The 12,920-nt window shown below is 43.3% G+C and overlaps 1 protein-coding gene across 1 annotated transcript in view; it reads left to right on the forward strand.

The window, feature by feature from the left end:
• LOC310863564 (TOX high mobility group box family member 2-like) overlaps positions 1-12,367 on the forward strand; it is a 70,093-nt gene extending 57,726 nt beyond the window's left edge. Inside the window, exons 4-7 of the mRNA XM_083771999.1 lie at positions 1,602-1,682; positions 6,736-7,224; positions 8,971-9,104; positions 10,589-12,367. Of these exons, the coding sequence (XP_083628125.1) occupies positions 1,602-1,682; positions 6,736-7,224; positions 8,971-9,104; positions 10,589-10,631 (747 nt within the window). The 3' untranslated portion in view covers positions 10,632-12,367. The remainder of the gene's footprint in view (positions 1-1,601; positions 1,683-6,735; positions 7,225-8,970; positions 9,105-10,588) is intronic.
• The last annotated feature ends 553 nt before the right edge of the window (positions 12,368-12,920 follow it).

Below are 12,920 nucleotides of genomic sequence, written 5' to 3' on the forward strand. Positions count from 1 at the left end.
ATACAGATCACGGGTACAGAAAGCATCACCTTCTCCATATATGGCAACACACACACACACACACACACACACACACACACACACACACACACACACACACACATACACGAGCGTGCGCGCGCTCACACATCCGTGCAGTACTATTAATACACACAATAGAGGAAAGGAGATCTGAGTCTTCCTTTACTGATTTAAGTGGACTTTTTTCCCCAGCTTCAAGCCTGCCTGTGAATGAGTATTAGCTTGAATTCACCGATTTTGACCACATTAGTTTATTCGATCATTCAGAAGGCCTGCATATTTGCCTCATCTGATCTCTCTTTCTCCAATGCGTTTTGGAATTATTGATAGGCTATTTTTAATTTTTTTTATTTTTTCGGCGCCGCTTCTGTTTCTCTGCGGAGTGCAGAGTGGGAGATCCATAGGGGAGATCCCATTACAGCAGCCAAAGAGGGAGGGGGGTGGGGGTGGGGGTGGGTTGCGAACTGTTTTCATGCCAACATCTTTTCATTGGCTAGTGCGCACATATTTTGCGCCACGTGACAACTTCTCAATTGTATATTAGATATGTACTTGCATGAGAGGGGGACAGGTGGTGGAGTTAGTTGCTTTTGCAGACAGTTTAAGGGTCCAATGGAGTTTAACAGGCTTTGTCCCAAGGGCTTTATACTATTTTTCATTGGTCCAATATTTTCTTTTAACCAACACAGACGTAAAGGGTGTTCAATAGCACAGATTTATGCAACAAACAAACAAACCTCAAAAATGTAGTTTTTGCTGTTTCCTCCTGACAGCAACGTTATGTATATATATAGGTAAAAGGATATCTGAGTGAAAGAGTGAAAGATGGGGAAACGTTAGAATCATGCAGGCTCTCCCCTACTTCTCCCTCCTCTGCCAGGTACTGTGGGTGAAGGTGAACTTAGCTCGGGCCACCGCCAGCCCTGTGGCGTCAACCTGCTAATCCATTTAGACCTGACGACGCATCTGTGTCACCTTATAGCTTTGAACCACTTTAAACATTCATTCTAAACTTTACCTGTTGAAAATTAGCAGATCTACAAGCTCGTAGCGCGGCACTGAGTGCTGCGCTCTGAGCATGTAGATCTGCTATAATGTGGCCTCAAATCTTTGAATACATGTATATTATTCTTTCACAGCAACCGTTTTTAACTTTGCTTTGGGAGGGGGAGAAACACTGACATAGACACATCAGGTTTTTTCAGAAAACTCATGATTTAGAATGACATTTTGTAATAATAATAATAATAATAATAGCTCAAATTTATATATAGCACTTTTCTAAATCCCCCTAAGCGCTTTACATATAAGAACACTAGGAACAAACTTTATTCAGAAAAAAAAAGCCCAAAGCAAAACAGATACAACAACAGTGCAAGGTTGAAAAGGATAGACGAGGGAAGGGGTTATATACTACATCTTAAGCAGACCTCAGCTGGGGAAAGCTTTCCTGAAAGAGGTGGGTTTTTGAGTGAGGAAGAATCTGCATGGTCTCGTGTATATATATATATACAGGTTTCAATGGGCTAATCAAGTGTCCTTGTTGTTGTTGTTTTTGTTGTGTCGGCTCTCTCCCGCAGGCGTACAAGAGGAAAACGGAGGCAGCTAAGAAGGAGTACCTGAAAGCCCTGGCCGCCTACAGAGCCAGTCTGGTTTCCAAGGTAACCGGGCCGAAGGAGTCATGTCTCTGATATACATGGGTCACTGGCGATGGAAGGGATGATAAATTAGATGGAGAGAATGCCATCCACCCTGTTCTCATCCCAGGGAAAGGGTATACACAGTATATAGTAGTACACAACGTGTGTGTGTGTGTGTGTGTGTGTGTGTGTGTGTGTGTGTGTGTGTGTGTGTGTGTGTGTGTGTGTGTGTGTGTGTGTGTGTGTGTGCGTGTGCGTGCTCAGAGGAGAACAGTGAAAATTAGGCCCTAACCACAGCCGATTTGCGACATGGGGAGAAATAATAAAATGTAAGTACGCACGCACGCACACACGCACGCACAACAGCAGAAGTGGCCATTACCCTTGTGTCCTCCAGGTGTGTGGCCCGTCCCCCCTAATGGGGGTGGGGGGGGTATGTACAGTACATATCTTACGGCCGCACCGTTTTCTGCTTGTTGCAGTGATACACACTCATGTGGTGGAAAAAGTAGTCTTTCAAATGTATACATACAAATCCTTTGAAAATAGCAGATCTACAAGCTCATGCATTGGATATTTTGCAAGTGTATATATATACTGTAGGGCTGAAGTGGTTAATGTATATGTTTTGTAATAATAACCAACATCTAAAGTTTTCAAATGAAGCAGTGGGCAAAGTGGAGTAAAAGTACAATATTTGGATCTGAGGTGTAGTGGAGTAGAACTAAAAGTAAAACTGGAAATTGGAAATACTCAAGTAAAGTAGAAATACCTCAAACTTGTACTTTAAGTGCACTACTTAAGTAAATGTACTCATAGTTGCTTTCCACCACTGCCTTTACTGCATGGAATCATTGGAAACGTTTAACAGCACCGACGACGCACGCAGCAGATGCAGGGTGATGGTCGTGCGTGCGTCACTGCGTGCACGTGCGTGCTTTCGTTGTGTGTATGTTTTGCTGGTTATGCTGTATAAACATATTTCCATCTGTTCACTTTGGTGCATTGCACCACATTTTCCTCCCTTTCTGCCGTGTTTTGGATAACATATAACCCTAATTGCATTAGCATATTGTCGTTCCCAGGCAGGTGGAAATGTCCAAAACATGTTGTGGAAAAGAGCGTGTGTTCTTTTGACCAGTAGAGTCTGTGTTCTTTTGACGTGTGACTGTCATTTTTTGTCACAAGCTCTGTTAAGATACCAAATATTTATAAAACCAAACCAACAGACTTCCATACTAGAAGGCTTTCTTACCTTTATTTGTAGTTGAACGAAAGTTTGCTAATAATATATTATTAGCAATTCTTTCCAAAATGCCATATACATATAGAGCCTATAGATACGATACGATACGATACAACTTTATTCTCAGCTTGCACTGAAATTTGTTTTGCGTCCATGACGTCACCGTTCAAGATACAGACAAGACATATACACAATACATTACAAAAGATACATTACAGGACACAAATCACAGAAGCAGACAGGAACCAGAACAATTATTTTAAACTTTAGCCATTGAGCGGATCTACAAGCGAGATTTCTTTTTTTTCTCTGTTTTTTGGTTTTCTCACCGGACCACTACCGGAGTGTTATGACTGCATACAGGGCACATATCAATCCTATCAGTTGATATTAAATTAGTTGTGTTATTAGAGTGTTATGACTGCATACCGGGCACATATCAACCCTATCAGTTGATATTAAATTAGTTGTGTTATTAGAGTGTTATGACTGCATACCGGGCACATATCAACCCTATCGGTTGATATTAAATTAGTTGTACAAAGACGATCTCGGCACCCGGCAGAGCCTTTTGAAAACACCCGTCAAAAGGCGATCTCAACGCCAAATTAGTTAATGGGACATGCAAGGTTTCCATTCGACAGCGCAGTGTACCGGGGGGGGGGGGGGGGGGGGGGCTCTCTCCTGACTTCCTGCCATGCTGGAGGAGTGAAAACAAGCACCTTGATTAAAGCATGAATAGATGACTCATCAGCGCTCTGTAAACCGTGGCTTATTTTTAACCAAAGACTATTCTAATCACTTGTCTGTGTGCGCAATTAGACATTCAACGTCACTTCTCCTACACAGAGCCTTGATTGACTGTACTGTACTGCTTTGACTGGCAGCCATTTTGGCTGACAAACATGAAACTCATTCAGGACCAGCCAATCAGAATTCAAGACTGAATTATCTTCGTTCGAAATCTCTCTCTCTCTCTCTCTCTCTCTCTCTCTCTCTCTCTCTCTCTCTCTCTCTCTCTCTCTCTCTCTCTCTCTGCTGTTTTAATTACCGACGAGGGGTTCTTTTCTGAATGAATTTGGCACTAGGAGGAATTGGAGGTAATTGGAGCATCGTTTAAAAAACAAAGACATCTTTGGCATGCACCTGTTGCCTTTCTTTGTTGTTTTTCTGACGTATTACAACAGCAAAGACACAAGCAAGCTCCATTAGAACTTCATTTTGTGATGCCTGTCTAAAATCCTGTCCCTTTGAAATCACAAAATCGTATAGAAATTGCCTAAATATAACAAGAAAACTACGTGTATGTGTACACTGTGTGTGTGTGTGTGTGTGTGTGTGTGTGTGTGTGTGTGTGTGTGTGTGTGTGTGTGTGTGTGTGTGTGTGTGTGTGTGTGTGTGTGTGTGTGTGTGTGTGTGTGTGTGTGTGTGTGCGCGTGTGCGCGATGCACACACACACAAACGGCACATAATACACGCGCGCACACACGCACGGCACTTCATATAGTTGCCGTGCATCATCCTCAAATATTGCCTCGAAATCGAATATGGGAGCAGCAAATCAGCCCTATGCCTCCCCCTTTGCACATTCACCCTCCATGTTCTCTCTCCTCCCTGGCCCCTCTATTCTTCAGCATTTCATTTTCCACTTGACCCTGCAAATGTATCTCTGCCTCTGCTTTATCCATCCCTCCCCTTTCCCTCCAACATTGATTATTTCACCGGCTGTGCGGGATAGATGTAAGCCATTACTAAATAGCAGACAGCCATACATCACCTCAGCAAGCTTGACAGCTAATGAGAAAGACTGGACGTATTTCATACATATATACTACCATGCAGAGAGAGAGAGAGAGAGAGAGAGAGAGAGAGAGAAAGAAAGTGTGTTCACGTTTCTCAAGACAGAAAGAAAGAAAGTGAAAGTGAGACTGACAGTAGTCAGGAAAAGGTTATTTTTTTTTTACATTTTCTGAATCGTAATGGTTTCAGACATTCAAGGTCCGAACAGCGATGTGAATGATATTAATATTATGCACCTTTGCACAATTGTGTAAGGCTTAAAAGACAAGCAAAGCAGTTATTTTGAATATGCTGTTGATGTACCTATATGTGCCTATTATATGTGTGTACATTTTTTTTAATAATACAATAGAAACTACTAACAGTATACCTACTGTATTATATTTGAAAATATCCCAGAGCCATATGCTGTACTGTATGACGTGAGCTCGTGTGAATGCACTGAACGTGTAATACAGTGGTTCTCAACCTGTGGCTCTACTGCGCCCGCAGGTTGCTAGGCAACCTTCAGTGTCCCTCCAGGCACAAGGCGAAATGCGCACGCACCCCATTGGAATCCACTCATTATGATTTATTTGCTGCCTGTTTTCTTTGAAAAATACTCCAAAATCCTTATTTTTGTCAAATCCGTCCGGCGTTCAGATGTGAATAGTGATTTTGGATTGCATCGCGGCCGCCATGTTTACCGTTTCTGGCGAAAGATAAACAACATCGTCAGCTGCTATAGACTACAATGTGCTTTCGGTTTCGTCTCTGTGAGGCATGTGACACACATGGAAGCGGGGCTCTTATACAGTTGATGTGAATCATGGTGCTGAAGGACTATAGACATGGGTTCTCAAAGTGTTAAGAGATCCCTTATCCGTTGCCCGTTATGCCCAGTTTCCAACGTGGATTCCACGTTGGAGTCTTGTGTTGCATGTCAGTCCCCCTCCCCCTCCCCACTGAAATACCCCGATATTGTGGGTAGAATATTTTAGAATGAATTAAAGCTCGGCTGCAGTGTATTACAGTTCAAATTGAAGTCTTATAGCGGCAGCACAAACCCTCGGGTAAAGACGCAAAAGCTATCAATATTTAATTGAACCGGATGCTTTATTTATTTATTGATGCCCACGGCTAAATTAATTGTTATGGTGACTCGGAACGGTGCCTAATTCCCAACCATTTCTTCATCCAGGGCCCACTTGAAAGTCTTCAAAGCGTTCACCCACATGGCCCACATTGGCCCAGCCATCTGACCACCTAACCGCGCGTTCATGCAGAGCATCTTTATTTGAATGATCACTCGATTGTGTTAACGTATAGTGTAGCCTTCCATAAGTTCCTTTTTGGTATCATGATGAAAACTCATTTGTCAATGCCATAAAGTACCATGTTCGGAGCTTAATAAAACATTCATTCGAGCTGCCGCTAAACAAAACAATCGATCACTATATAGCTAGTATGGCTGTGTGACCCTTAGCAGAACATGGGTGAACACTATACCAGTTCAAAAAGAACAACAGGACCTCTTCTTGCCTGCTCATGTCGTACATTTCACTGGCACTGGCCAATGACTTAGAACTTCTGTTTTTGTTCCTTAAAGATGGACAGCCACAATTTTTGTATTTTTCCATTTTTTCATGTGTCTATGAGGTGACAGTACTTCATTAGACACCCTGGAGTCGTTTTTATGTGCAATGGTGTATTAACTATGTATTTAGGGTTTCTTCTTGGAGGCTGAACCATTGACAGTCAAACGGGCCAATTAAATAAACCGTAATATAGTGACATCACACTATCAGCCCCTCCCCTAACCCCTCCTCCTTTATCATACAACTACAGCTGTGGGTGCGGCTTCAGTTCAGGTGGATCACCACCCACCAGGCAAACCAGGCATACATAAAAGCATGATTTTAACAAATACTGTACACTTTTTGGAAAAAGTTCTTCCTCCTTATATTATAATAAATACCTGATGATCATGTTTTAGGGTGGAAAAAAATCGTGGCACTCCATCATTAACCCTCCCCCCTCCTCCCCCAGACGTACAACGACCCCGTGGACGTGAAAAGCGGCCTGCCGGGCGGCGGCGGCGGTGGCGGCGGCATGCCCTCGCCCCACCACAACATGATGCCGGCCAACCCTCCCTCCCTGTACAGCGTAGCGGCGCCCCCCGGAGGCCAGCCGCCCTCCTCCTCCTCGCCGTACCTGGGCCCCGGCGCCGCTGGCGCCGCCTTCCCCCCCGGGCTCGCCGAGCTGCAGAGCTACGCGCCGCGACACGCCCTGTCGCGGACCCTCAGCCAGTCCGGGATGCTGCCCCCCCCCTCCTCCTCCTCCCCCCCGTCCTCCTTCCAGATCAGCCCGCCCCTGCACCCCCACCACCACCACCACCAGCAGCTGTCCCAGCTGCACCAGAGCTCCCTCCTCAGCCATCAGCCTATCCGCATGCAGCAGCACGGCCAGTCCCAGCCAATCATCTCCCACCAGATGGGGCTGCAGGCCTCCCTCCACTCCCCGCCCCCTGGGCAGCAGGTACAGTACAGTACAGTACAGTACGTTGGTTGCGTTGCGTTTCAGTTTTTTCAACCTTTATTTAACCGAGGCAAAAGCAGATCAACCACTTGAACCCCAGCTTGCCTATTCTTGGAGCAACATTCGCCAAAAATAGCCGATCTACCCGCTCAAAATGTGGCGGCCGTGTTTTGAGCTTGTAGTTTGGCTATTTATTTATTCACGAAGAGCAGTCTGAGTACTCAGGTCCGTTTGGCTGAAACCAGAGATTTACTGTGAATAAAAGGCCAGTATGAATGAGCCATCAACCACTATATGAATATAGCTCTGTTGTTTATTATCCATTTATTTATTTATCACACTCCCGGTATGCAGAGCCATAGAGTGAGACAGAGTTACGACAACTCCGTTCACTTCACGGGGCCAGTCCAATCTTCTACATAGACTTCTATAGAGCGTTGCAGTCCCTTTCATTTTTTTCTTATTTCTAATTATTTATTCTGCCCAAAAAAAATTGTTTGAAGTCCAGTTGGCTTTGTACGACGCTTAAAAGGTCTTTAAATAAATTATTTATTATTATTATTCTATGGGAAAAATGGAATTAGGAATTATTTCCTGGGCCTGGCGTCGTCATGAAAGGGGCGGGACTGTGACGCTCTATTGGTGGCATAGCAAACAGTGACAAGTCCTGGACCGGAAGTTGGCATAATGCACTGCATGCAGGCTTTAATAATCTTAAATCCCTTTATCTTAAATCGGTTTTCAGTATTACTACAACATAAACATTATGTTCATTATGTTCTTAGTTCTCGTTGAAAACAATGTATTTCAAACTCCAGCTTGTCACTGTTCAGGCTGCATGAACAGCGCTCGAGTGCTCCGTTTTCTGCCCCGTCAATGTCGTAACTGTGTCTTACTCTATGGCACATGCCGGTATGTAAAGACCTTATATGACATTGGTGGACTGTTTCAAAATTCAGGCACATTTTGTTCAGCATCATCATTATCATTAACCCATTAACACCCCAATCGCCCAGGACGAAGTTCACCGTCCTTTCTATTAGTAACACCCAGTGCCAGGACAAAGTTTTATCCAAAAGACAAAGTTTATTGATATGAAAACCGATCGCATCGCTCCACAGCCTAGGAGCGCCTGTTGTGCAATCCTCGATGTTGCACAACAGTGGGACGTCATCGAAAATGTTCCCCCCCTGTTTAGCCGACGACAACGGAAATCTTAAAACGTTAATAAGCGATCTAAATCATCCCGTCCAATTCTAAGAAAAGATCCTGTGTTAGACGGGCCCCCGCTGTCCAGTCGCTAGTTTAATCATACCTCCCGTTGTTGTCGATCGCCTCTAGAGTGTTTTGGCTACATCTATCTGCTCCAGCCACATCTGGGGTAATTGGCCCCGATCACGTGACACGCTCGTCCACTCAGTGCAATGCATGTTGGGTTACAGGTGCACGATGAGAAGCCGAGTTCTTAGTGTAATGTTTTTTTTTTCTTTTTTTTTTTCTTTAGACTTGAGCTCGCCAAAGGCGTATGATATTTCTAGTACAGTTAAGTACAAGCACAGCACGTATCTTCGTGACATGCTGAGAGCAATTGTACTGTTACTGTTTTGTACTGTTTTTTTTACATTTTAGAAAACTCTTGAAAGTGTGAACTGATTCTAGAAGGCATGCATTTTGTAGAAACGGCCTCAGGGTTTTAATGTTCAACTCCCCCCATCCCCCCCTTCTCTTTCCCACTTTTGTGCTCAGAGTTTCTCCCACCTCCAATCAGAGTACCAGAAGAGCGTTGGGGGGTCCCAGTCCCCTGGCCCGGGCCCCGGAGGGCCTCAGAGCCACGACTGGGACAGTGAATACTGCAATCGGGAGTGTGGCAACCACTGCAGGTCAGTGAAGGGTTAGGATGATGTGTCCCAGTTCTTTTCTGCAGTGAGTGTCATTCATCACAAACCATCTGTCAGAAAATGTATCTTTGTCACAATCGGAGGAGTCGAAACCCAAGAATTGGACTGTATTTAGTATTTTTTTACTTTTCTAAAAACTCTTTCTCTGCCTAAAACGACATTGGACGACAATTGGACGACATTGGACGACAAAAAAAGTCACAGTTCGCCAAGATCGACATTGGCTACCTCCCCCTGGCCAGCCTGATGGAGGGGAAAGGAACTGGTCGGAATAACGTGTTCCTTCCACGCGCTACGTCCAGCCGGGGAAACTCTCCCTTGTCAGGTGAAAAGAAGCAGCTTGGACTCCTCATGCATAGAAGAAAGCATGAGGTCAGTCCGCTGCCCCCCCAGGTTGGCAGAGGAAGTGTAGCACTCAGGATTACATTAGATAATTGACACTGTTTACAAAATTGTGGGATAAAACAACAAAAAAAAGATCGACATTGGACGATTTATTAGGTTATAATTAATCCAGAATGGCCAGTCTTACATTTACAGGTTCTTGGCGTCTCCGTCGCCTGGGCAACGTTTTGCTTCCGCGTTGTGACATCATTGAATGTTTTCAACTGGACTCACTAAAAGCAAGATCTTTAGCGGCGTTTTTCTCTGAATTGAGGCTCAGATTGAGGTGATCATACTGTTCATACAGAACATCAATGTTTTTGGGGCTCAATAAAGAAAATCCCAGTTTCTGACTAAAGAATAATAAATAGCCCTGGAAATGACCCATTATTACTTCCAGTTCACCGGATTAGCTTTTGGGCTCTTCAAAATAAGACCTTGCGGCTGAAAATATTGGCAGACAAGCGACTAACCTCGTAACTTAACCTTGGCAGAGAAAGAGTTGTTTAAAATGGGATGCAACTTTAAAATTGTGAATCGTGAGATCTTGAAATGGGTATATAGGATAAGGATTGCGTCACAAATTATTATTAGCAAAGTCTAATTTAAAAAATAATAAAGAAATAGTCTTGGGATCCCAACATGTGCACTTATTTTAGACAATTTAGTTTAAACCGTCGAGTCTAAACCGTTGGACTAAAACTAATCACACTTAGCCCTATCAGCAGTTCCTTGCTGCTTTAAATATATGTTCCAAAAAATGTGAGCATCACATTCCACAGTGACAGCAGGAAGGGCACTGATGACATAATGGAGTTTGTCAGGTGTTTTTTCCAGACAACAGCAAAAACTACAAAAATAGATGTTCCTAGCATATATTGTCACCTAAACTGGCTTGCACAATCAATCCGGCACAAAACAGCAGGGTTTTAAAAAAATATATATATTGTTCTTAAAACCCTGAACTCCTGGAGAAACAATACATGTACACCCAAACACATGCACCCAAAGTCACATAATGGTGCCATTCCAGTTCCAAAAAAATTCAACCTGTCTTGTATTTTTCCTTTTTCTTTGCACAGTGGCAGCATGATAGCCAGGGACAAGCCACTCTACCTCACCTGAAGCTGAAGTTGGTGTCGGCTGTTCACAAAGCAAGGCGACACTGGGAGGGGTCTTCTCTCAACGCCCCATTCCCCAGCCCCCTTCTTCTTCTTCTCCTCCTCCTCCCCCTCTTCCTACTGTTCCTCCTCTCTCCTACTCAGATATACACGCATTTACATAACACACACACACACACACACACACACACACACACACACACACACACACACACACACACACACACACACACACACACACACACACACACACACACAGACACACACACACACGTACATGCGTACACACACACACACATCCACCTATACAAAAACACAGGTAAAACACACTGCCTTCCCCGGTCAACGACGACACCACCAAATCACCAAATCAAAAACCACCACTTTAATCGATCAATGTAATTATTTCTCCCCGTGGTTTCTAAAGAAGAATTTGTGACCAGAGGTCTTTTTGTGTTTTTTATTTTATTTTGACCAGATGACTATCTGTGCCACACCGCTTATGTCGGTCATTTTTATTTTTTTTTCATTATTTTTTCGAGCACTTCTGTCCTATGTGTCTTATCTCCCCCTCCTTCCTTCTAGTACAGTGGGTTTCAACCAGTGGTCCTTGAGGGGGTTCCAGGTGGTCCCCAGCTAAATGATGGATAGTTGGTAACCAAATGGACCCTTAATGACACAACATCAATACAGCATGGAATTGTGCACAAAATCTTATCCAACGGCAACAACATAATTATTCTTGGGTCTTAGAGGCTAAATCTCAGAATACTATAGACGAATAACAGTTTAAGTTCACACTAATTATCCATAATGTATGAATGATGGATAAGGGGTCAGGACAACTAGGCCTTTTCGTGGAGGGGTCAGAATAAAATTTGGACTTAAACTGTTATTCGTCTGTAGTACTCAGTGTGGTCCGTGGCTCAAATGGTGAATAAATAGTGGGCCTTGACATGAAAAGGGTTGAAAACCACTGTAGTACAGTACAGCCCGGCCTCCTCTGCCTTACTATTAGGCACTATTTCCACTATGAAGGCTATAATACTCAGAACCTGCCATAAGCTGAAACTTTCCAGAACCCATAACATTCTGTGACAGTCTTTTGTTTACCTTTTATATAACCATTTACGCATTATAACCACAACCACCCCCTGAATGGAGATGTACATCATAAAAATACAAAGAATAATATTAAAAAATAAAATAAAACGGCAAACAGATCTATAAGCTCACAACGCAACACGTTGTGAGGAGGCGGCGGCGAGGAAGCTCCACTGGATATGAAAGCGTTAGCACTTATGATGCCTTGGACGGGTGCACTCGTCTTCTTTAATCCATTCAGCACGGTGAACCCCTTTTGGTGTGAAATTATATGAGTTAAAAACGTTCGCTGTGAAAGAATATCTATTCAAAGATTTCCGATTTAAAAAAAAAATAGCAGACCTACAAGCTCGTAGTGCGGCACTCTGTGCCGGGCTATGAGCTTGTAGATCTGCTATTTTTCAATAGCTAAAGCATGACAGAATGCTTCAAACACCAAAAGGGGTTCCCGTCCAGAATGCGTTAAGTACGACGAGAAGCCTTCTTTCTTCTTCTTTAACCATTTTTCCTTTCCTTTCGTGCTTTTGTGTTTTGTTGTTGTTGTTCTTGGCGTTTTATTTATTTTGTGCTCGCAACATAGTTGCTTGTGTTGTTTTTAATTTGGGTTATTTTAATGTTTTGCCATAAATATCTTTTGGGGGGGTCCAGCACTACCGCGGAGTTTGTAGTACCGTATTGTGCCGAATATAAGACGACTCTGATTATAAGACGAACCCCCATTTTTCCAAGACTCATTTGTGGCAAAAGAACATTGAATGTCAAATTGTCTAGTCCCGGATTATAATACAACCCCGTTTTTTAGGATATTTCCATTGGAGGAAAAAAAATACTTATATTCAGCACAATAGGGTACTGTGTTGTTTTAGTAATACAAGGAGATGCTAACTTGTAGTATCCAGTGCAGGCGTTCATGGAACAGTTAGCGTTGCATACGGGCCCGTCAACTAGATACAACAATGCTGGGGTGGGGAAAGAGAAAGGATTAACAAACAAAACAAATCTTTTGTAATGTTAAAGACCCGTGGTGGTCTGCCAACCGGTCACAGTGTGATTGTACATATCTATGGGATGATAATTGGGATTTTGGAGGTAAAAATATTCAGATTCAAAGTTTAAATTCCTTTGTTCTTTAATATTAGCCTACATGTTGCTGTACGTCATCAGTTTGTGTCTGCATATATTGTGCGAG

Source organism: Protomyctophum parallelum, assembly GCF_964188405.1.
Source record: "Protomyctophum parallelum genome assembly, chromosome: 8".
Taxonomy (NCBI): domain Eukaryota; kingdom Metazoa; phylum Chordata; class Actinopteri; order Myctophiformes; family Myctophidae; genus Protomyctophum; species Protomyctophum parallelum.